General features: G+C 40.2%; 1 protein-coding gene across 38 annotated transcripts in view; it reads right to left on the reverse strand.

Annotated features, from left to right (window-relative positions):
* APBB2 (amyloid beta precursor protein binding family B member 2) overlaps window positions 1-26,233 on the reverse strand; it is a 401,712-nt gene that overhangs the window by 198,325 nt on the left and 177,154 nt on the right. For 31 of the 38 annotated variants that reach the window (XM_063808776.1, XM_063808767.1, XM_063808773.1 and 28 more), the window contains 2 exons: window positions 20,913-20,979; window positions 1,602-2,417 (listed from right to left, as the gene is read on the reverse strand). In XM_063808776.1, the coding sequence (XP_063664846.1) occupies window positions 1,602-2,417; window positions 20,913-20,931 (835 nt within the window). In that variant the 5' untranslated portion in view covers window positions 20,932-20,979. The remainder of the gene's footprint in view (window positions 1-1,601; window positions 2,418-20,912; window positions 20,980-26,233) is intronic. The other 7 variants (XM_009447559.4, XM_009447547.4, XM_009447557.4 and 4 more) reach the window with 1 other exon arrangement.

Here is a 26,233-nt window from a genome sequence, read left to right on the forward strand (position 1 = left end):
AGCCTCCTGAGTAGCTGGAACTACAGGCACATGCCACCGTCCACCATGCCCAACTAATTTTTTTGGAGGAGGAGAGATGGGGTCTTACTGGTCTTGAACTTGTGGGCTCAAGTGATCCTCTTGCCTCAGCCTCCCAAAGTGCTGGGATTACAGGCATGAGCCACTGTGCCTGAACAAAACTTTAGGTTAGTTTAAAACTTAACTACAACAGAACCGGCTATAACAGGGAAGAGCAGCAGAAAGGGTGCCATGACCAGAGGGAGACAGCAAGGTGTCAGTAAACGCCAAACACAGGAGGTAGAGCTTGGCTCAAAGATGTGCAAGGAGTCTTTCATGTATTAATAAATTCAAACTCCAGAAGGTGACAATGTCTATCAGCTTCAGGATATGAATTCTCTAAATGGGTAAAAAGGATAGAGAGCTGTGAACTCAGGGACATTACTGAACATAATTATGATTCCAATAATGTGCAGGGCCAGACAGTTATGAGATGAAATGGCCTCATCTCAACCTCCCTACTGCCACATTCCACAGTAGTATGCATCATTGAAAGTACTGGGATTTTTAAAGGGCACTTCAAAAACGCTACTTTTTTCTTCTTAAACAAGTTAATGTCTTAACTCCTCTTTTCCTTATCTTTAGTCCTTGTAATTTATCTACCTTATTGATTGTAAAAATGTGATTTCCTTCCCTGGTGGTTCTATCTATTTTCTTTGTTATATCTATATTAACACAGCCCTGGGACCCACTAGGGGAACTGCTGGACTACTTTTAAAAAATTAGCCTTTCTGAGTGCTTGTTTACGCTGAATTCAGATACAATAAGGTTCTCCACATTTTTCAATCTTACAATCAGTATAGTGGGAGCCATAAGAAAATGATATTTAAAGTAGCTGACTTTTAGGATCCCGTTCATTTCTGTCACCATTTTAACACCTCCGACAAATCCAAAATATTACAAATATAGACAAAAGTCCAGAAAGACTGGTCTCAATTAGACTAGTTAAAAGTCTAAACTTCTGAATATATTTTTCAAGAAATACGATTTTCCCACTTTTAAATATTACTTAAGGCTAATAAAACACTCCTCAGTAAATGTCAAAAAGAGAAATGCCTTTAATGAACAGATGGCTAATGTTTTAACTTTTTATGAGCTTCACCATAAATAAGTTCTTTTGAGGACTTTAAAATAGTTCTCTTAATTGGGTTATATCCTTCCCCCAACAACTTTGTTTCTTTTATTATTTTGCTTACCAAAACCCAGTATTTCTAGACAGCATATAGAAATGGTCTACCTATGCACTGGAAGTGTAATTTCTAAATATATGATATTTTACTGTACTTAACACCAAGGATCTGTTTATTTTACAAAAATGCTTCCCAGAACAAACAACTTTATGCACGATCCAAAATGAAACTAACCTAAAATATAGTTGAGGAATGCAGTAATATTTTGCAAATAAATTGCCCAATTTTACCGCAAGAGGCTCACGTTCCTCTCTGCATAATGGACATTTTTGGTCAGTCTAGAGATTTACTCCACCAATAGTTGAAAAGATCAAAAAAAAGTGCCAGCTGAGGCTACGCCTTCCCCAGGGGTACCTGTTTCATCCGGGGAGCTGGGTGAGGCACTGTCTTGGGACAACGTTGTCCAGCTGGACTCCTCATCGCTCGGTGCCAGGTTCTGGATCCGGTGCAGTGCACAGTCAGTTTTGGCCCCTGTTTTCGGATGATCCTTCTTGGTCTCTGGGCTGGATGACACTGTGGCTACTTGGCCGTCTTCAGGGCTGGACTGGGGTCTGTTTGGTTTCTGCAGCAGCAAATCGCCATTCCCAATGATGGTGGAGGCCTGGCCCTGGACTGGCTGGGATTTCTCTTCCGCAGTCCCATGGTGATTGCCTCGGTTCTGCTCTAGTTCTCTGGCTGAGGTTTCCAGATCTGCATAGTAATTTAGGAAGCTCTTAGTTCTCCTGGGCTGGGAGGGTAAAATCTCACAGCTCGAGGAATCCTGTGGGTGGGGCTCTTTACCCTCTAACTTCTCAGAAGTTATGTTGATGACTGTAGTGGGGCTCAGGTTTTTGTTGGGGTCCTGCTGCCCTTGCTCTGCAGCCTTACGGAGCTGGTTCTCCCCATTTTTCACCAGCTTGATGTTGGCAGAGCCATTTCCCAGCAGGGGCTGTGCAGCTGGATCCGAGAGGCCCATGGCCGCCTGGATGTTAGTTAGTGCATATTTTTTCCTGCATTTGGGAGGTGTGCTGTTCTTGGTTTCTGTGTGTTTTATTTCAGCATTCAACAGTTCATTGTGGGAGGATCGGAGGTTAAGGGTGTTTGGTGGTGTGGCTGGGCTGTTCCGATTTGTGACGTCTGTAGTTCCGCTGCTGGCCATAAACACTGCCAAGGTGTCAACACCTGAGTCAGCTGGAAAAAAAAAAAGTTATTAGACACCTGCCATGATTAAACTACTTAGTATACAGTGTGAGTAAATATTTTTATATAGAAAACTAAAAGAAGAAATGCTTCCACTGCACATACATTCTCATAGAATAGACCCATTTTCCTCTTTATTTCACCATTTGTTCCTATATTAAACAGGAGCAAATAAAGGGCTTAACGTGGATAACCAAAAGCCAATTTATAGAAAAGCTAAGAAGTCTGAGGACCTAAATTTTACTTAAAAAAGCATTTCTCTTTGAATTCACATAAAAGCACTTTCTTCTGGTGGCTGGTCTTCATTTTTTACAAGCTTGAAAAATCATCCCCTTTCCAAATATTCCCACTACATTTTTATTCTTTGGTTCCTTCAGGCAACAACAAAAAATTGCTCAAGATTCCTCTGGGGCTTCAGCTTTCTTAATTAACCTGAAAGGTCATTGTTCAATGATGCTCCATACATCCAAGGTAATTTTTCTCAACCACGTTTAGAAACTGTGTTCTGAATGCCTGGAAAACTAACCCTCCATTAGAGTTTGCTAATGTCTTGGTGAACATTTTTGACCTGGGCTTACTGTTTGTACTAAACTGAAATTTTGAAGAAATGGCTTAATTTCTGAAGAACACGTACACACGCACACAAAACTATTACTGTAGCATTGAGCCCTTGGCTACAGACAACATGTTAGAGCTCCCAGAGGAGTCTGAATATATTCCACTGAATTAAAATACAGACTCAGCTGTTTGCAGTCATCACGCGCCTCTGCAGAACTCCTAGGAAACTATCTGGCAACTGCATTTATCTCAAATATTGTTTGCGCCGTTAGTGATTTATTCTATATGTCTCTCGCTGGGAAGAAAGAAAGGTTTCTTAGACTAGAAGGGAATAAAATTCATCAGCAAGAATTCCTAAGGTTTCAGATTTCTCAGTCTATGAGGAGTGACTTCTTTCTTATCTGATCCTTTTGCCCTCCACAGAGACTTTGGTGATCTCTACCTCAGCAGCAGATGAACCAAAGCACAGCTCCTGAAATTTCTGAAATTATAATCTGACAATTCCCTCTTCCTCCCCCAGGCAAAACAGGGATCTTTGCAGGAGAGAAGGGCAAGAGTTTCCTTGTTTGGGAGCTCAGAGTATCTCTCCATCACCAAATACTTAGGTTGGGCAATTTTAGAAAAAAGTTACTCATTCTAGAGTCCCTATGCTTCCAGGAAGCAAGGCAACATCAATCCTCCACTCTAGGCCATGGCCATTTTTATAACAGAATGACGATGTGGCCCATAAGAGAGTCAAGGGCTGTAACCCCAAGGGTTAGGATCTTGGGCCCCATTCTTTAAAGTTATTATTTATCGGGATTCCTTCTCACCTAGCACCTCACCTTAGCTCTTAGGTCTCATTTTATAGAAACAGAGAATGTAGTGTGGTTTTTCCTTTTTCAAAATTTCCTTTTCCTCCACCCAGTCCAATGGAAGGTTTTTGCCTTTTAAACAATACTCTTGACAATTAAATTTAAAAAAAATTTTTTTATTACCATTTGGCTACAACTATTATACCATTTTATGGGAAACATGTTTCAATTTATAATTTAATTTCACTCAAGAGTGGCATTTCATATGAGAAGGGCCTACCTGAAACCTACATGAAGTTTTCCCTGAGACACATATCCAGAGCATAGATACATGAGAGAAAGTTATTTTTAGACTCTTGGGTATTTAGAGTGAGATTATGAGAAAGTGCAAATCTGCTGTTCCTAAAAGGCATGGCAAAACATTTATATTAGGCTGCTTTATGATGCTAGGTACTATTATACATTCTAGCAATGTTATTAGGGAGATATTTTTATTTACTTTGTTTATAATCATACATATTTTCAGAAAGAATACCATCAGAATTTCTAGGTGATTTTTAATATATAAATAACTTTTATATCCTCAATATGACAGATTAAGACTTCTAGCCACAGCCGGGTGCGGTGGCTCACGCCTGTAATCCCAGCACTTTGGGAGGCTGAGGCGGGCAGATCACCTGAGGTCGGGAGTTTGAGACCAGCCTGACCAACATGGAGAAACCCTGTCTCTACTAAAAATACAAAATTAGCCAGGCATGGTGGCGCATGCCGGTACTCAGGAGGCTGAGGCAGGAGAACCACTGGAACTCGGGAGGTAGAGGTTGCAGTGAGACGAGATCGCGCCATTGCACTCCAGCCTGGGCAACAAGAGCAAAACTGTCTCAAAAAACAAAAAAGAAAAAAAAAAAGACTTCTAGCCACATTTTCACAGTCTTTGGGATCCCATTACCCTCTTGGGGGCCATGTAACTCTTCTGCTTGCTAGAAATAATGGAGGGTAGGCAGGAGGGGGAAGAGGCTGAATAGAAAAGGACCATCCAATACAAACTGGATGAAAAAATGCAGCTCTGTATATGCCATATTTATTGGTTTATTTATGTACTTATTACTTTTGAGACAGGGTTGGTTATTTATTTATCATTACTTTTGAGACAGGGTCTTGCTCTGTCACCCAGGCTGGAGTACAAGTGGCAGGAACATGCCTCACTGCAGCCTCAACCTCCTGGGCTCAAGCGATCTTCCTACCTCAGCCTCCTAAGTAGCTGAGACCACAGGCGTATACACCACACCTGGCTAATTTTTTGACTTTTTGTAGAGGCAGGGGTCTCACTTTGTTGCCCAGGTTGGTCTCAAATTCCTGGGTTCAAGTAATCCTCCTACCTCAGCCTCCCAAAGTACTGGGATTACAGGCATGAACCACCAGGCCCAGCCTGTATATGTTGTTTTTATATATCAAAGCCTGAACACAGTTTGAGTAATATCTTAGACATTAAATAATGGTATCATGTGGAGGCAAAAGAAAAAGTTCAATTCTAGAGCTAAGGCAGCCAAGCTAATCCCAAGAACTATAGAGTTCCTCTAGGAGTTACATATCAGCTAGGAAGTCCTTGGGCTCAAAAGGATCATGAAGTAGCTAGAGGTTAGCAAAATCCTAGAAAGATCAAGGCTACAAGAAAGCAGCCCCAAGGGAGAGGAAATGCTGTAAGGGTTAAAAGCACAGATCTCAGGGTCAAAGAGAGAAAGGCTCAAGACCTATCCGACCTACTTCCTGGTTAAAAATGGGGATAATAATAGTACCTGGTTTACATGACAAGTAAACTTGCCTACAGGGAGTTTATAACAATAAATGTGAGCTCCACTCACCACTTTGTACGAGTTTATAACAATAAATGTGAGCTCCACTCACTACTTTGTACGCAAGTAATATAGCGCGGGGCTGCCTACCAGGGCCCCCAGATTACCCCCCACTCTAATTGGTCTGAGTGATTGAAATGGTCTTGTTGCAGAGACACACAGAGAGGAAAGAGACTAAGAAGCAACAAAGAAGTTGGGTCTATGAGGATTTAATTATGAAAAAAATATACATTCCTCGGGTTTAAGAGGATAGAGGTTTGTGTTTGTCTTTAAATAAAAGAAAATCTTACAATGTTTCTTTAAACCTTCTAATATTTAACTGTTTTCTTTGGAATCAAAAGGCCTAAGAAATAAGACCAAACTCTTTAACACAACCAACAAGTTACTTAAACTCCCATTTCTTTGCTGTAAAATGAAATTATAATAGTATCTACACCTCATTGAGTTTTGCTGGGGACTAAAACATGACTGTCAAACCTTTGACATAATGGCTGGCATACTGTAAGAGCTCAATACATGTTAGGGATTATTATAATCTTATAGCTCCCTCCTTCCTTGCACACTTTTATTTCTGCCCACCATACCTCAAGCCACCACTGACTGAGCACTTTCTTCTTGCTGGGTACTGTGCTAGGAATTGGAAAACCAAGGAACATAAAGTTCCTACCTGCTATGTGCTTTCCGCCTTGCAGAAGAAAAACACACAATAAAGTCACAGAAATCACAGAGGGTGACGGGTGGGCAGATGCAGAGGAATAAGTGGGCTACTCACCTAGGGTTGGAGAGGATCTTCAGGGAAGGGAGGATTATCATCAAGGGAGCCTGAACAAATCAAGACATGAAAGGAGAGGCGGTATGATGGAGAAGAGCAAAGGCAGGGGTTCTTCTGAAGCATGCTCTAACACTTTGGACTTGACCCTGAGGCAACAGCAGGAGGAATGAATGGAAGGTTGATGTGTACATTCTGGGTGTGTGTGTGTTTTATCTGTGTATCTGTTGAGCCTTTTTCCTCTAGTATATTCTCCGAGAAGGCGATGACTATGATGAAAAGACATTAAAGAAGTAATGTAAACCAGGCAATTAAAACATCAGTGGTGATCAGAGAAACAGTGGAAAGAGGTACACAGACAGTGTCTTCTGAACCAACAAAGAGGTAAGCTGGCCCCATTTTTAGGCTCATTCTCTGGCCTTAGAGTGGACTCTGCCATTTACCAAAGGGAAGCAGGACCAGTTGGGAGGTTCTTTGCAACAGTCCAGTCAAGAAAGTGGGAGAGGACAAGGTAGTTACAAGAGACTTAGGTATGGGGGTGAAAGTCTTACTCTCCCACTACTGCAGTTCCAGCTCTGGTCAATCACCCCTTGAACAGGGCAGAAAGATAAGGTTCCCACTAGCCACTTGGATTCAGAAGTGAGGATTGAAGAGTCTGGTGAATTGAGTAATTAGAAAGACACTGGTGACTTCTATCATATCAACTTCAGGTGAATGGCAGAGGTGGGCAGAGAGTGAACTTTATTCAAGTTGGGGGAGACAGGACAGTAGCTGGAGGATGACCCAGGTTTACGGGAGGGACTTTATACTTTTTAAAGATGAGATTCTTAGTTATGGTTTATTGTTTAAAGGCTGTAAAAGCAGAAGCCAATAAAGAGAGGAAAAGTGGAAACACAAAAGAGTAACAGAACAGTAAGGTAGAATCCACGTGATGAGAGAAGAGAAGGGACAAGACCGGACTGGAAACAGCACTGCCCAAGATAAGGGTACCTTCACGCTAGGAGGGAAGAGAGGCGGTAAGGACAAGGACAGACACGTGTGTCACTACAGTGACACAAAACCGAGCAAAAGCGAAACTGGCAGCCTTAATTTTCTCTATGAAGAGAAAGTTTTCCCAGAGAGGAAACAGTCTAGGGGAATGGTGTAGAAGGAAACCTAAAAAGGGAGACAACGTTCAGAAATAGTCACAGAGGGGAAGGTGATGAAGGCGTCGGGCGTGTTGAGATGAACAGATGAGGGTGCACCCTGGGATCTGGCCTGGAGAAAGCAGGAAATGAGGGGACTGCACAGTAGAAACGGTAAAGAAGTGGGAGAAAAGGAAAAGGCCAGAGGTCAGAGGTCCCAGGAAGGTAGAGGTATTGCATGCAGTGCAAAAACCCAAGGAGGTGGCAGTCTTCCACTGCCGAAGCCATCAAAAAGGGGAAGGAGAGGGGAGAACAGCAGCATAAGCAGCTGGCAGAGGCAGCAGAAAGGAAAGAGACAAGGAGACAGAAAGTCAGAGAGAGAGGAAGAGACAGAGAGACAAAGAGAAGGAGACAGAGAGAGGAAGAGACAGACAAGGAGTCAAAGAGAGAGGAGGGAAAGACAGAGAGAGACAGAGAGAGGAAGAGACAGAGAGACAGAAAGTCAAAGAGAGAAGGAAAGAGAGGAAGAGACAAAGGAGTCAGAAAGAGACAGAAGCAGTAAAGAAAAAACAGTGTACCCTATTCCTTTAAAAGCCAGGGTAAATTTAAAACCTATAATTGATAATTGAAGGTCTTCTCTGTAACCCTGTAACACTCCAATACCACCTTGTTGCCAGTGTAAACAAGGGCGTAACCCGAAAGCACTGAGGCCACTGACACCCCGTAGCCTTCCTATCAAAAATCCTTAACCCTGCAGGTTTCCTAACAGGGGATCTAAATCTTAACTAATTACCATACAAAGGTCCAACTAGATCTAGGAGGAACTCCTTCAGGACAGGACAATAGATGGTTCCTCCCAGGTGATTAAGGAAAAAAGACACAATGGGTATTCAGTAAGTGATAAGGGAACTCCTGTAGAAGCAGTTAGGAAAATTACCTAATAATTGGTCTGCTCAAACGTGCCAGCTGTTTGCACTCAGCCAAACCTTAAAGTACTTACAGAATCAGGAAGGAACCATCTATACCAATTCTAAGTTAATATGGACTGAACGAGATCGTATTAATAGCAAAGAACCCAGGGCGTTCAGTCCATATTAACTTATAAGGTAATCCCAAATTTATTAGGTTATAAGGTAATCCCAAACTTACAAGGTTTTCAACAAAAGTAAAGTTTGCTAAAAGTTAACAGTGTAACATGTATTATCCTACTACCACACACTCTCAAAGGATTTCTCAGACAGTTTGCAAGAAATAACGAAAACTATCTTTACTCTACAATCCCAAATAGACTCTTTGGCAGCAGTGACACTCCAAAACCTCTGAGGCATAGACCTCCTCACTGCTGAGAAAGGAGGACTGCTGCACCTTCTTAGGGGAAGAGTGTTGTTTTTACACTAACAGGTCAGGGATAGTAAGAGATGCCACCCAGCGTTTACAGGAAAAGACTTCTGAAATCAGACAACGCCTTTCAAACTCCTATACCAACCTCTGGAGTTAAGCAACATGGCTTCTCCCCTTTCTAAGTCCCATGACAGCCATCTTGCTATTACTTGCCTTCGGGCCCTGTATTTTTAATCTCCTTGTCAAATTTGTTTCCTCTGGGATCGAGGCCGTCAAGCTACAGATGGTCTTACAAATGGAACCCCAAACGAGCTCAACTAACAACTTCTACCGAGGACCCCTGAACCGACCCGCTGGCCCTTTCACTGGCCTAAAGAGTTCCCCTCTGGAGGACACTACAACTGCAGGGCCCGTTCTTCGCCCCTATCCAGCAGGAAGTGGCTAGAGCAGTCATCACCCAATTCCCAACAGCAGGTGGGGTGTCCTGTTTAGAGGGGGGATTGAGAGGTGAAGCCAGCTGGACTTCCTGGGTCGAGTGGGGACTTGGAGAACTTTTCTGTCTAGCTAGAGGATTGTAAATGCACCAATCAGCACTCTGTAAAAATGCACCAATCAGCGCTCTGTGTCTAGCTAAAGGATTGTAAATGCACCAATCAGCACTCTGTAAAAATGCACCAATCAGCACTCTATGTCTTGCTAAAGGATTGTAAACGCACCAATCAGCACTCTGTAAAAACGCACCAATCAGCCCTCTGTGTCTAGCTAAAGGTTTGTAAACTCACCAATCAGCACTCTGTAAAATGGTCCATTCAGTGCTCTGTAAAATGGACCAATCAGCAGGATGTGGGTGGGGCCAAATAAGGGAATAAAAGCTGGCCACCTGAGCTAGCAGTGGCAACTCACTTGGGTCCCCTTCCACACTGTGGAAGCTTTGTTCTTTCACTCTTCACAATAAATCTTCCTGCTGCTCATTCTTTGGGTCCACACCACCTTTATGAGCTATAACACTCACTGTTAGGGTCTGTGGCTTCATTCCTGAAGTCAGCAAAACCACGAACCCACTGGCAGGAACAAACAACTCTGGACGCGCCACCTTAACACTCACTGCAAAGGTGTGTGGCTTCACTCCTGAAGTCAGCAAGACCATGAACCCACTGGAAGAAAGAAACTCTGGACACATCTGAACATCTAAAGGAACAAACTCCAGACACATCATCTTTAAGAGCTGTGAGACTCACGGCAAGGGTCCGTGGCTTCATTCTTGAAGTCAGCAAGACCAAGAACCCACCAGAAGGAATAAATTCCAGACACAGAGGAACAGATGTGAAGGGAATGAGGAACTGTTCTCAACCCTGGCCACATGTAAAAACCACCTGGGGGGCTTTTAAAACAGTATAGATGCCTAGGCCCCACCCACAAAAATACTTCTAACATTCTGATTCAGTTCCTCTGGGATTGGGCCCAGTCAGGGCATTAAAATGTTCCTGCGGTGATTCTAATCTGTGGCCAATTTGGAGAACCACTGGAAGAGGAAGTGTGAGATCTGGGAAGAATAAAATGATGTACATGGAGTTAATTATTTCAGAGGCACATGGAATGCTCTGATCGCATACATCATCTTCCTTGTCCCTCCACACACTCTCAGTACCCTTCCCTCCCTCCAGCAAATTCCTACTCCTCTTTGAAGATTCAGAAAAGATGTCACCACTTTATGAAGCCTTCTCTTGTCCCTCTGGAGTCTACTTCTCACAATTCTCACACCTTCATAAATGCATTTCTATTACAGCATCACTCATGCTGTTTTACTTTTACTATTAACCTGTTTGAGTTTCCCACTAGACTGTGACCTCCACCAACCAGCACAGAGGCCTAGCACAGAGTAGGCATTCATAAATGTTTGGAGAACAAATCCTCAAGTAAAACGGGAAAGGCAAGTGTTTCATTAACATCTCAAAAAATGTTGACATAAAATGTCTAGGCAGAATTTCTGAGAGTTTCTTATTAAACACTGAAAGGAAACCACTGTTATTAATAGTTAAGTCAACAGGAAATTCATCTTTCCTTTCCTTGAAAAAAAGGAAAGGATATCCTTGATATCAGAGAAAGGGCAATCAATGATCAGTTAGTTATCTCAGCTGTTACCCCATGTAGCATCTGAGCAAGAGTTAAAATAAAATCCTTTAATATAATGTATAGGCCAATTTATCTTGCTCCTCAGTCTCAGCTCAAATAAATTCTTACTCAACTCTACCATGACTCCTGAAAGAACAAGGAATATTTAGAGTCAAAAGCATATGTTTTGTAACTTAGAGCAGAATGGGGTACTTCCCTGTCAAACATGACTGTTCATCAGTTGCAATCCTATCAGCTCAAAGCTCATTTCTTGATCTGAAAAGCATCAGGCATATTGTTAAATATGGGGGCATGCGTTAGCAGTTCTTGCATGCTTCCTCAGTAGATAAGAAGTTGCAGACTTCTATGATTAGATCCTATGTCTATGTCTTCTAAATTGCAAACGCCTTGAGGAAAGTGACTATTCCATTCATTTTTTTAAAATAACAGCTTCATTGAGATATAATTTATATACTATTATCTAGAAAATCCCACAGACTCAGCCCAAAAGCTCTTTCAGCTGATAAACAACTTAAGCAAAGTTTCAGGATACAAAATCAGGGTACAAAAATCACTAGCATTCCTATCCACCAACAACAGCCAAGCAGGGAGCCAAATCAGAAACGCAATTTCATTCACAATTGCCACAAAAAGAATAAAACACCTAGGAATACAGCTAACCAGGCAAGTGAAAGATCTCTACAATAAGAATTACAAAACACTGTTCAAAGAAATCAGAGAAGACACAAACAAATGGAAAAACATCCCATGCTCATGGGTAGGAAGAATTAATATAATTAAAATGGCTACACTGCCCAAAGCAATTTACAGATTCAATACTATTCCTATCAAACTATCGACATTCTTCACAGAACTAAAGAAAATTATTTCAAAATTCATATGGAACCAAAAAAAGAGTCCAATTAGCCAAGGCAATCCCAAGCACAAAGAACAAAGCTGGAAGCCTCATGTTACCCAACTTCAAATTATACTACAGGGCTTCAGTACTCAAAACAGCATGGTACTGGTACAAAAACAGGAAGACACAGACCAATGGGACAGAATAGAGAGCCCAGAAATAAAGCCATACATCTATGACCATCTTATCTTCAACAAAGCTGACAAAAAACAGCAATGGGGAAAAGACTCTTTATTCAATAAATGGTGCTGAAATAACCGGCTAGCCATATGCAAAAGATTGAAGCTGGACCCTTTCCTTATACCATATACAAAAATCAACTCAAGATGAATTTAAACACTTAAATATACAACCCCAAACTATAAAAAGCCTGGAAGACAGCCTAAGCAATACCATCCTGGACAAAGGAATGGATAAAGATTTCATGACAAAGACACCAAAAGCGATCAAAACAAATTGACAAGTGGGATCTAATTAAACTTATGAGCTTCTGCACAGCAAAAGAAACTATCAACAGAGTAAACAGACAACCTACAGAATGGGAGAAACTATCTTCAAACTGTGCATCTGACAAAGGTCTAATATCCAGCACCTATTGAGGGAGGAAATTGAAGAAAGAAAGAAAAATAAAATTAAAAAGAGAAAAACAAGCCTTCTATATTAGGGTGACTCAGTAGCAGGCAAAGCCTGGACCCAGGTGAAGTCTCAATAATATTATCTAAGAAGCCAGAGCTCAAAGGAATGTGCCCTGGAGACTCTCCCAGCCCTCCTTCAACATAGGGAGAAGAAAACAAACTTTCCTTTCCCCTATGAGTAAAACTTATGAGTTTACAGATTCCTGTTTTCTGGTAACTTGAGTATTCTGTTTTTATCTAAGCAGCACAGTGAAGATTATAAGACATGCCTGAGCAGGCCTGGGCTGCAGCCACCTAGGCGCCATAGTGAAGGTTAAGAGATAAGCCTGTGCAAGGCACTAGAGCAAGCCTCCATAACAGCCATCTGGACTGCACAGGAAGAGTCACCTGTAATCCTGAGTTATGAACCTGTCACAATTTAATTAACTCCCTTTGTTCTGCCTCTGTATCCTTGCTTTCATGCCACTATGATTCGCGCCACTGTAAACTTGTTTCAGGCTAGCCCACCCCCTTTTAGAAATGTGTCTAAAATTCAAGTGCTGTCTTTGTTCCAGGCCCAGTTTTTGGATGTTAATCCGCTGGGTCTGACTGCACTCAATAAAAATCCTCCAGTTTCACCACGATCTCTCCGGTCCTCCTTCACTCCCACAACACTATAAGGAACTTAATTAAACAAATTTACAGGAGACAAACAAACCCATTAAAAAGTGAGCAAAGGACATGAACAGACACTTCTGAAAAGAAGACATACATTTGGCCAAGAAGCATATGAAAAAAAGCTCAATACTGCTGATCATTAAAGAATATGCAAATCAAATCAGAATGGCTATTACTAAAAAGTCAAAAAATAATAGATGCTGGTGAGATTGCGGAGAAAAGGGAACACTTATACACTGTCAGTGCAAGTGTGAATTAGTTCAACTGTTGTGGAAAGCAGTGTGGCGATTTCTCAAAAAGTTAAAAGCAGAACTACCACTCGACCCAGTAATCCTGTTACTGGGTATATACTCAGAGGAATATAAATCATAAACACACATGGACATGAATGTTCACTGCAGCGCTATTCACAACAGCAAAGACATGGAATCAACCTAAATGTCCATTAATGACAGACTGGATAAAGAAAATGTGGGCCAGTCATGGTGGCTCATGCCTGTAATCCTAGCACTTTGGGAGGCTGAGGTGGGTGGATCACCTCAGGTCAGGAGTTTGAGACCAGCCTGGCCAACATGGTGAAACCGTGTCTCCACTAAAAATACAAAAACTAGCTGGGTGTGGTGGTGGACGCCTATAATCCCAGCTAGTTGGAAGGCTGAGGCCGGAGAATCTCTTGAAGCTGGGATGGTGGGGGGTAGGGGTTGGGGGGCGGAGGTGGCACTGAGCCAAGATCATGCCACTTCACTCCAGCCTGGTCGAAAGAGTGAGACTCCATCTTCACAAAAAAAAAAAAGGAAAAAAGGAAAATGTGGTACATATATACCATGGAATACTATGCAGCCATAAAAAAGCACAAGATAATGTCTTTTGTAGGAACATGAATGGAGCTGGAGATTATTATCCTTAGAAAACTAATGCAGGAACAGAAAACCAAGTAGCACATTTTCTCTTATAAGTGAGAGCTAAATGATAAGAACTTATAAACACAAAGAAGGAGACAACAAACACTGGAGTGTGGAGGATGGGAGGAGGGAGAGGAGCAGAAAAGATAACTATTGGGTACTGAGCTTAATACCTAGGTGATGAAATAATCTGAACAACAAAGCCCCATGACATGTGTTTACCTATGTAACAAACCTTCACATGTACCTCCGAACCTAAAAGTTAAAAAATTTTTATATCATAAATTTATATACCATATTTTAAAGTACACAATTCAGTGCTATTTAGTATACTCACAGAGTTGTGCATCCATTAATACTATCTAATTCAAGAACATTTTTATCACCCAAAATGAAATCCTGTACCCATTAACAGTCACAACCCATTCGTCCCTCCCTCCAACCCCTGCAAACACTAATCTTTGTTTTTGTGAACTTGGTGATGATAGACATTTCATATAAACAGAATCATATAATGAGATCTTTTGTGACTGGCTTCTCTCATTTACTGTATCTTCAAGGTTCATCCATGTTGTAGCATGTATCAGTACTTCATTCCTTTTTATGGCTGGATAATATTTCATTGTATGGCTATACTACATTTTATTTGTTCACTGGTTAATGGACATTTGGGTTGTTTTCAGTTTTTAGCTATTATGAGTTAACACTCATAAACAAGTTTTTCTTCTATGGATATGTAAAACTGACCCAATAGTCCTACAGATAGCTTTTTTTGATAAACATAGAAATTGACCCTTCTGGTCTTAAAAGAAATTTATATTTGTTTATCTGAGATCCTTCCTCAGGAAATGACCTTCAGGTCTCTCAAAAAAAAAGTATCAAAGAACTGAAACTCACCAGATCATTGCATCCAGACAATGAGATGGGGGAACCCTCATTCATCCTAATTGCTTCCTTGCTCCTACCTAGATCCTGTTTTGTTACAGTTTGTTTCATTTCTTCCCTACTATATCCTACTATATAAAACCTTAGTTTTAGTTGGTCAGGGAGATGGATTTCACACTGAGCTCCTATCTTCTCAGCTGCAGCACCCGATTAAAGCCTTCTTCCTTAGCAATACCTGCCCTCTCAGTGATCTGGCTTTCTGTGCAGTGAGCAGCAGGACCTAGACTGAACCCCTGGTGTTTCAGTAACACGTTTTCAATTGTCTTGGGTGTGTACTCAGGAGTGGAACTGCTGAGTACAGTAACTTTTTTGTACGTACACACACACATTTTTATATTTTTATAAACATATCACGTTACATATATATATTTAACATTTTCAAGAACTCCCAGACTGTAGTACAAAGCCACTGTACCATTTTCCATTCCCTCCAACAGTGTATAAGGCTTCTAAATTCTCCACATCCTTGCCAACACTTGTTATTGTCTTTTTTATTATAGCCATCCTAGTTGATGTGAAATGGTATTTCACTGGGGCTATGCTTTTCATTTCCCTTCCATTTTCCAGAATTTCCAGTTCCTTTTATTATAAAGTGTAGCATGTAAGAAGACTCAATAAATGTTTTTTGACTCCTTAATTCATTTCCTCATTAATTCATTAAATATTTACCAAGAGCCTACTATGTATACCAAGGCCAAGAACACAGCAGTGAACAAAATAAGCAAAATTAAATGAGGAATGAATAACCAAAATGCCAGTAACAATGAGGGTTAGTCTTTAGCATAAAGGTGGTTCTCTTGGATTCCTGGCAGGTGGATGGGGCCCCCAGTGATTCTGCCATCCCCTCCACGTCTATTCATCATGCTATGTTGAGTGTGATTTATGAAGCTCCAACATCAATTCAAGAGGATTGATTCCTAATCCAGAGGTGGGTATAAGTTCAGATTTAAGAGTGTGACAAGAGCTAATATTACTGCTGTCATTGCTCTCCTGCATGCATGATGGAGAAACATCTATTATAGCCTGGCATGTGTTTCCTCCTTTTCTGTTAAAAGCCTTGCAAATTTTCTAGGGGAATCAGCCTTCCCCTACACCCATTCAATCATTCAACAGATATTTTTTGTGCACTACTCCATGCCAGATATGCTTCTAAGTGCTGAGGATATAGCAGTGAACAAAACCAACAAAGTAAAGATACCTATGGAGCGCAGAGCGCACACTCTAGGGATTAGGCCCATGTGTTTCAGGCAGAGATGATTGTACTCCTTATTTCAGGGGGCACACGGCCAAGGCACAGCCAATCACAGTAGCAAATCCCCAGGGCTCTAGTGGCTGGTTCAAGGAAAAGCTTATGACCCACATGAAGCCAACCATGAGACTTGCCAGAAGGTAAGAGTGGTGCTCTGTTTTCTCTTTTTCTTGAACTAGAAGATGTAAGCCTAGAGCTTCAAGGGGTCACCATGAGGAGATAACCTGCCCAGCATGACTGTACCAAAAAAAGCGAAGCCAAGAGACAGAGAGAAAATGTACAAGCCCTAATGACTGAATCCCTAAAATAAGACATGCCTGAAATATGATACTGCTGGACTTCTCAGGTCAATAGATTTAAGTGTTTATTTTGCCTAAGCCACTTGGAGCTAGGTTTTCTCTGTTTTGCAACTAAAAGAGCCCTCGTTAATACACGAAGTATTTTTTATGAAACCTAAACAAAACTGGATAAGCCAGGATCACTCTAATTTCATGACTTGCACAGCTTCTCTCGATCCCAGCCACAAAGGCCCCAGCACAGATACAACCAGGCCTACTGGCCCTGTAACTCAGACCACATCCTAATACAAACCTGTGCTGCATCCTGTGGTTAAACCTGGCTTTCCCCCTCCTCCTTTTCCCTTTTCTAAGACCTTTAGCCTTTTGTCAAAGAAAGAGTTTGTGAGTAATGACAAGAACTTCTCTCTTCAATAACCTGCTGCTCTCCCTTTACTCCCGCGACATGCTTATAAAATTGGAAACTGACAAATGGGCCCAGGGTTGATAAATGGGCCAAAGGAAGTCCAATGTTTGCCCCATGCTTGAATGAAACTTCACATTTGCTTCATTTTTATTTTTCTGCTATACAATTTCATTTCCACTGAGGAGTTAATAGTGAAACTTCTACCCTGAGGAATGTCACTGTTTGAACTAGACCACAAAGTATTAAGGAAATGAAATAAACTCTGATTTTTCTTTTCCTTTTAGGAGGGAGAGGCTAAATAAAGCTGGCTTCCCGAAACTACTCATGAAAGGAAACCTTCAATGTGACAAAAATGATAAGAACTCTGTGAACAAAAGAGGCAAAAGTTATCAATAAGGCAGCTTGGGTCACCGGGCCAGGGAGATGGCAGGATTTGAACCTCAGAATATTCTAACTAGGCGAGCAATGTCACACTGCTGATGCAGTGTCAGATACAACCAGATCTTACCCACTTGAGGGTTTCTTGTGTCCCATTAAACTTAACTGCCTGAGGACTCACTCTGTTCAATGTTTGAAGTAGAACTGAGATTTAAGACAGATGTATCACATACTTTTTAACAAACTCAATCTTAACGAGCTTGATTTAGCCATTCCACAATGTATACACATTTCAAAACATGTTGTACACAATAAACATACACATGTTTTATTTGTCGATTATAAAAAATAAGTAAGAAATGTTATTTTCTAAAAAAGAAAATCAGATTTGGCAGAAAATCAGATTACACAAACTCACAATGGCTGAAGTTGGCAGAGGGTCTTATGAGAACACCATGTTGGGGATGAGGAGAGAGGTTCAGGGAAGGCTTCCCACAAAAAGAAGAGCTGGCTGGGCGCGGTGGCTCATGCCTGTAATCCTAGCACTTTGGGAGGCTGAGGCAGGCAGATCACGAGGTCAGAAGATCAAGGCCATCCTGGCTAACACAGTGAAATCCCGTCTCTACTAAAAATAAAAAAATTAGCCGGGCATGGTGGCACATGCCTGTAGTCCCAGCTACTCGGGAGGCTGAGGCAGGAGAATCACTTGAACCCGGGGGGCGAAGGTTGCAGTGAGCTGAGATCGCACCACTGCACTCCAGCCTGGGCGACAGAGCTAGACTCCATCTCAAAACAAAAAGAAGAGCTGAGCCGGACCTTGAAGGGTGGAAAGGAGCCCAGCAGTGGGCAAGAAAGAAAAAGGCATTCCAGATGGGGGAAAGCTTGCCATTCCCAACATAACACCTGGCAGATGTGATGGTCAGTTATTTAGGAAGCACAAGCAGAATGTGTATATTCAAGTAATTAAGACCTTTGGAGTAGTCAACTTTGGAAATTATATTCCAAGGTCATTTTCTCTGTTCAATTTCTTTTTTACTTTAAGGGACAGGGTCTCACTATGTTGCCCAGGCTGGAGTGCATTCACAGGCACAGTCATCATGCACTACAGCCTCAAATTCCTGGGCTCAAGCGATCCTCCTGCCGCCTCAGACTCCCAAGTAGCTGGAGCTACAGGTATGCACCACTACACCTAGCTCTCTTCCCTGCTCAATTTCTAAGCTGTTTCCATTCTTTAATAAAGCCTCAGTGACTTTCAAAGATAATTTTTTTTAATAGAGCTCTAGACTTACGGGCAAGCCTGATGATGATCCAGCTTGAGAATATTGGTTTAGGTGAAAAAAAAGTAGGTGAGCTATAAAGAAATGTCACATATTTTCTTGAGTTACTACTGATAAGCTGGGCCCCAAATCCATTCTGAAAGGGAAAAAATGTTAAACAATAACAGGATCCTTAAAATAGGGTAATTACTTGATATCATGGGCTAAGGCCTGCTCCGAAGGGACTCCTGAGCTGAATCCTGAAGGGTCAATAGGAGTTTCAGAGGCAGACAATGGTATAAATTCTGGTATGTTTGGCAGGGCGTGGTGACTCACACCTGTAATCCTAGCACTTTGAGAGGCTGAGGCGGGCAGATCACTTGAGGCCAGGAGTTCAAGACCAGCCTGGCCAACATGGTGAAACCCTGTCTTTACTAAAATTACAAAAATTAGCTGGGCATCATGGCACATGCCTGTAATCCCAGTTACTCGGGAGCCTGAGGCAGGAGAATCGCTTGAACCTGGGAGGCAAAGGTTGCAGTGAACCAAGATTGTGCCACTGCACTCCAGCCTGGGTGTCAGAGCAAGACTCTGTCTCAAAAAAAATTTAAATAAATAAATAAATAAATAAATTCTGGCATGTTTGTTTTTAAAAGATGTCCCTGTAGTCACAGCTCCCTAGAGTTAGAAAAAGGAGCTGAAGGCAAACCTTACCCCACTTATTAGTCAAGACCCTCTCTCACCAGTCGCCATTTGAATTTTCAAGTGAAAAAAATCGCTGGAATAGGATTTTCCATTGAACTAGGAATACCCCTTTCCCTGTAAAATGTGTTATATGTCATACCGATGCATGAGAGTAGTAGCTGTTATTTAAAAACCAGGCTAGATAACTGTTTCAGTATCTCTTACATAACCACCAAAGAATAAAGCTGTTTGAACACCAGCATGAAGAATGAAAACATCAGCATAACAAAATATAGCAAGAACAGGAAATTTCTAGAAGTTATTTGATTAGTCCACCTTCACTTAGAGGAACACACATCATTTTATACACTTGTCAGCTTTATTTTAATGTTTTCATACTAGAGTACCTTGAAGATAAGACTATAATAATAATCTATTAATAACCTCATAAAATAACCTCATAAAAATATGATTTTAAAAGTTAAAGGATCCCTAAAAGAATTATTCTCAACATTTAAAATCTATTTTCTAAAGAACATACGTATTTATTTTGATTTTTCCAAAATTCATATATCTATTCAATACGTATTGACAAAATATGTATTGACAAAATCCATACCCTCCCCAAATCATCACACTATGATTAGATGGCTTCTAAAAATCAGCTCTAAGACGCTGATTTTCCTGTGTAAACTCAGGTTTGTCATAGTTTTTGGCTGTTTTTTATAAAAGAATATTTGTTGCCTCTCATATACCTCTACTGAGCTTAGTGTTTATGGTTTATTTTAGTTCTTTGTTGAAATATAACATGAAAAATGTCATATAAAGGAGAAAACAGCTTGATTATATTTAATAATAAGTTTAGAATTTAGGGACATTAGTATCTATTTGCCAATGGTTTAAATCTACTTATTTAAAAACTCAGAACTTGCTGAGCAATATGTGCCCTAATAAATATGAAATCTATCCAGATCTGTCACTTGAAGTCCTATATGATGTTTAATATGAAATGTTACTGCAATTGCTTTTTCCTTATTATGTAACTGTGAGGCTAGGGATTAAATCCCACACTACGTTGTATGTAGACTAGCATCTATCATGAGACCAAAAAAGGGATGTACAATAAAATTAAGGTTGTTTTCCTAAGGCCTGAACTTAATCTGCTGATTAGACCCAAGGAGAATACATTCAGTATTGGGGGCGGGGGGGTTTCTGTCTAAGCAAACTCTACAAGCTATTAATAAGATGCAGATTGAGAAACGCAACACCAACACCTACTCCTTTGTTCACATTTCAGCAGTACCCAGGCTGTAATGTACAATGCTAGATGGTAAAATTTGACAGTTTTAAGCTCCTGTCACAGTCAACTAAAATATTTTTACATTATGATATAAGTATTCATGAAATTATTACACAAATATGGTTAAGTCCAACTAATTCTTGTACTTGATTTTAAAGATTCATTTTTCTATTACATTAGTGAAGAACAATGAAATTAAAAAACATGTTATTTTAGCAAATCATAAGTTTAACATTAAACATTATCTTTTTTTAAGTTTTAATATTCAACTGCTTCTCTGCATTGAAATATGAGAAAATGTATCTGACCTGGAAGTACTTCTGACATGGATCACCGGGCGTCAGCAATGGTGCAGGAAATGTTATAATTTGAAATCTAAAAAGAAGGGATCATTTGAGAAATTAAAACTCCAAATAACAAAGCATAAAAGAAAGAAAAGCATAGCAGTGAAAATCTCTCCAAAAGCTGTTATATATACCAAACAAATTTTGGCAGATAATGTCCAAATTTTTGTTTGTTTATAGTTGGTCATACCACTTTTGATTGAAACTTGAATTCCTACTTTGTCACATTTCCCACAAACATTTATTGAGGGTTTTTTTCATGGTAGGCCTAACCTGCCTTTCTGTCTCAAGTTTCCAATGCTTTTTCTCATCACACACACACACACACAGACACAGACACACACACACACACACAATTCAGCACCACTACAGAAAAAAAAAAAATTGGTACATTTTGCCACGTAAAAATTAAAACCATCTGTTTAGAAAAAAAGTGACTATAAACACGATAAAAGCAAAAAACAGACTGAAGAAAAAATTACCACCACAGATGACATAAAAGGGCTAATTTCCTTTATATAGAACGAGTTCCTTAAAACCATTAAGAAAAATATGAACAAGTCTGTAGGAGAATAAGAAAAGAAACAAGTCCCAAGAGAAACACAAATGTTGAATAAACATAAATCACTAGCTTCACTCAAAACTTAAGAAAATACCAATTTAAATAACAATGTCTAACTGGATTTCCTATATCAGACTGGAAAGATTAATAAGCCAGATAATACCACAATCTAAGGACAGGACACTGGAAACAGGAAGTTTCAAACCTTGCTGGTGAGAGTAAAAGCTGGCAAAATTCTTTGGAGAGCCATTTACAAATATCTGAGCAAGTTTTGAATGCATGGATCCCACTGCTCGGCAATTCCACTTCTGATAATTTGTTTCACAGACAAGCTAACGTGGATTCTATTCTTCTGAAGTCAAAAGACCAGTAACCACCTAGATGTTCTTCAGTGCACAGCTGGTTCATTAGATGATAATACACTCATACAATGAGGTACCATGCTGCCCTTAGGAAAAATGAAGTGGATCTACAAGAGCCTATATAAAAGGGGTTGTTGGTTTTTTGTTTTTTTGCAACGGAGTCTGGCTCTGTCACCCAGGCTGGAGGGCAATAGCGCAATCTCGGTTCACTGCAACCTCCACCTCCCGGGTTGAAGCTATTCTCCTGCCTCAGCCTCCCGAGTAGTTGGGATTACAGGCGCGCATCACCACGCCCAGCTAATTTTTGTATTTTTAGTAGAAACAGCGTTTCACCATGTTGACCAGGTTGGTCTTGAACTCCTGACCTCAAGTGATCTGCCCACCTTGGCCTCCCAAAGTGCTGGGATTACAGGCGTGAGTCACCACGCCTGGCCAAAAAGGGTTTTAAGATGCATCACCAAGAGGTGAAGAATATGCACAGCAAAGCATGATCTAATTTGAGTAACATTTTTAAAAAGCGTACACATATAAATACATGTGCACACACACCTAGGTGTATACTCACATGCACATGCATTTACATGGAAAATTTCTTAAAGGAATAAAAAGATCTAGAAATACTGGTAAGCTGCCAGTTTACCAAAATAATACATAATAAGGAAAACTGAAAATAGACCTTGTTTTCAATGAGTTGCTATCAGGAATGTCACTCAGAATGATAATATGTTATATTAAGTCAAATACAGATACTGTATGATTCTATTTATATGAATTACAAAAACATGAAAAACAGATTGATATCAGGATGACTGGGGGTGGGGTAGGGAAGAAGCAAAAGGGTGGCTTCTGGGACACTGGGAATGTCATGTTTTTTTCATCGAGATGTGGAAATTCAACAGGCTGTGCTCTTACGTGCACATTTCTGTATGCGTAATGCACTTCCATGAAAAGTTAAAAGAAAAAAATCAAATGCCAGAGGTTTTCTAAAGCACAACTTAAATTGAAAAACCTTTATATTTGCAAAAGCTCTAAATTCTAATCTAACCTTTCCAAACTAGCAACCTTTAATGGGCATCACTTCCAAATTTATGATTCTGATAATGACCTGACAGCCTGGTCTACTGAGCCAAGATACATTGTTAATTATATTTTCACAAACTGTGGGTAAGGCTCATTACTCTGGGTATAATTAAAAGGGTGGGTTTATTCTAAACTGTCCTGAAACAGCAAGTGATGCCTCCTCTGTGCTCCTCTGTCTTTGCCCTATAACTTTCTGCTCAGTTCCTTAAACATATTTCACAATTCCATTTTCCTTTTCTTACATTTTAGTTTTTGTCTTCAGTGCACCTTAAATGCTATGCAGAGAAAGAGATGAAGTAATAGATACTCAAGAAAATGAATACCAGTAGAGAGAAAGTCAAAAAAAGGCATACTAGTGTGAGCATTCTGAAAAGGCTTGAACAAAAACTAAGAATCTACATACAGTTGGCCCTCCGTATCCTCGGGTTCTACATCCATGGATTCAACCAAGTGAGGATCAGAAAGTTAGGCCTGTGATGGTTGCATCTGTACTGAACATGTACAGACTTTTTTTCCTTGTCATTATTCCTTCAACAATACAGTACAGCAAAACTATTTACATAGCATTTATATTGTATTAAGTATTATTAGTAATCTAGAGTTGATTTAAGGTATACGGAAGGGGCAGGTACAGCGGCTCATGCACACTGGGAGACGCAGGTGGGAGGACCACCTGAGCCCAGGAGTTTGAGACCAGCCTGGGCAACACAGCGAGACCCTGTCTCTACAAAACATACTAAAATTAGCTGGGTGGGGTGGCACACACTTGTATCCCAGCTACTCAGGAGGCTGAGGTGGAAGGATCACTTGAGCCCAGGAGGTTAAGGCTGCAGTGAGCTATGATTGCACCATTGCATTCCAGCCTGGACAACAGAGTGACACCCTATCTCTAAAAAATAATTAAAAAATAAAAAGTATACAGGAGGATGTTGCATAGATTCTATGCAAATACTACACCACTTTATTTAAGGGGCTTGAGCACCCCCAGATTTTGGTATCTGAAGGGAGTCTTGGAACCAATCCCCCTCAAATACTGAGGGATGACTGTCCTTAGTGTATATAATCCTTAAAATAAAATATTCCTGTTTCCCTGACCAAACAAACTCCAACTTCTATAAAGTTAAGAATTAGACATTCTGCTAATGACTTTATATTATAAATAGCCCTGAGTTATTATCTGACCCATATTTACTCCATACCTGCCATGTGTCATGCATTATGCTAGGAGCAGGGGATACTTTAGTGAGTAAAAACACATTTACCGTCTTGTGGAACTTACAGCCTAGTTGTTGGGGAGATGGATATTAATCACAAAGTTACATAAATAAGTTCTGGAGGAAAATAACTTAGGTGTAAGAGAAAATGCAACAAAAAACCACAGGCCAGACTGGAGAGTCAGGAAATGCTTTCCTGAGAAAGTCAAATTTAAGGTGCAATTTGAGGACCAACTAGGATTTAGGTAGATAAACATTTATTAAACACCTAGAATGTGCAAGGCATTTCCTGGCCCTGGGGATGAGGTACAAATATGCAGAACTTTTTCCCCTAGGCACTTATATCCTTGATGAATGAATCTCATCTAATTAAAGCAGTTTCTGAGAGGAACTTAGGGGCATGGACTAATTCTACATAAACAATAACCTGAGAAGATATCAAAGCTGCACTTGGAAAATAGGCAAACACTATACAAATGATGGCTTTTAAGAACAATATACAGCTGTGCTGTCCAATACAGTCCCTATCTACTAGTACCTAGAAGCTATTGAATACTTAAAAGGTAGCGCAACCGACAACTGAATTTATTTAACTACAATTAATTTAGATACAGATTTATAAGTTGATATTTGACTCTTATTGGAAAACATTTAAGTAGGTTTGGAACTTCTTAGGTAGGTGAGTCTACTTCCTCAACTCTAAATTTTATTAAATTTAAATACAGATCAAGTATTTCCAATGAATATTGCATCCAAGTTGATGCTGTGAGTGTAAAATGCACGCTGATTGCGAATACTTGGCGTGGAAAAAATGTAAAATGTCTAATAATTTTTAAATATTGATTGCATGTTGAAACGATAATATTTTGGTTATATTAGGTTAAATAAAACATGTTAAAAATAATTTCACCTTTTTAAAAGTTTTCACTTCTGGAATACATAGTGTATATTAAAACCATGTTTAGAATTTCCAGGGTCAGATAATTATAGAAAAATGTTATTTAACTACATGAATATTTGCTAGGGTATTTAAAAGCTTTGCAGAATAAGACAATCTTTGTTGTACAGGGTAGTCCTAAGGACTGCAAGACATTTATCATCCCTGGTCTCCACCCAAAAAATTCATGGTCTAGTACCACGTTTTTTAACGTGGTACTAGAAAATTTTAAATTACTTAATGTGGCTTGCATTCTATTTCTACTGGCGAAGCCCTGATTTAGAGAATGTAGACAAATTCAAAACTTTACCCTAGGCCAGGTGCGATGGCTCATACCTGTAACCCCAGCACTTTGGGTGGCTGAGGCGGGTGGATTACGAGGTTAAGAGTTCAAGACCAGCCTGGCCAACATGTGAAACCCCATCTCTACAAAAAATACAAAAATTAGCCAGTGTGCTGCACGCTAGAGATTTTGTCAGCATTGAGAGGAGAGTCCTTGTTTCCATAAAAATGACATACGGAGTTTAGAGTTGTTGGGGACTAATGGCAGGCCACTACAAGTTCTACACTGAGAATACAGTTGTGATTTTGGGGCAAAGCATAAAGCTACCTAGGTGAAACAGTCTAGCAACAATAGTTTCCTTCTAGCAGTGTTTCCATGTGTCCCGTTAATGAAAATTCTTAATGCTGATATGCCTTATGATAATGCTACTAGGGATCAATAAATATCCAACAGGACCACAGAGAGAGCTTGCAACCCCAAATCACAAAAGCACCATTAAGCAAACAGATAAATAAATAAATAAATAAATAAATAGATAGATAGATAGATAGATAGATAAAATGCCCTCTTGTCATTTGATTCAGTAAAAGAGGCTATGTACCTTTAAATAATTCTAAAGAGGAATGAAAGATTTAAATAAAAATCAGACAAACAATTACATTTTACCTATGTTCCCCAAATACTGCCAAACAAGTCTGACCAATTCCTCCTTCTCAATGTGCCTAGCTCTTTGTCCAACCCATTTTTAAAACAGTTCTGCACAGTCCCATAACTCCTCCCCTGACAGCCAGTCTAATTCCTCCCCATACATTGTCCCGGATCTATCGCAGATCTACAATGCCAGATA

This window comes from Pan troglodytes, chromosome 3 (assembly GCF_028858775.2).
Source record: "Pan troglodytes isolate AG18354 chromosome 3, NHGRI_mPanTro3-v2.0_pri, whole genome shotgun sequence".
Lineage (NCBI taxonomy): Eukaryota > Metazoa > Chordata > Mammalia > Primates > Hominidae > Pan > Pan troglodytes.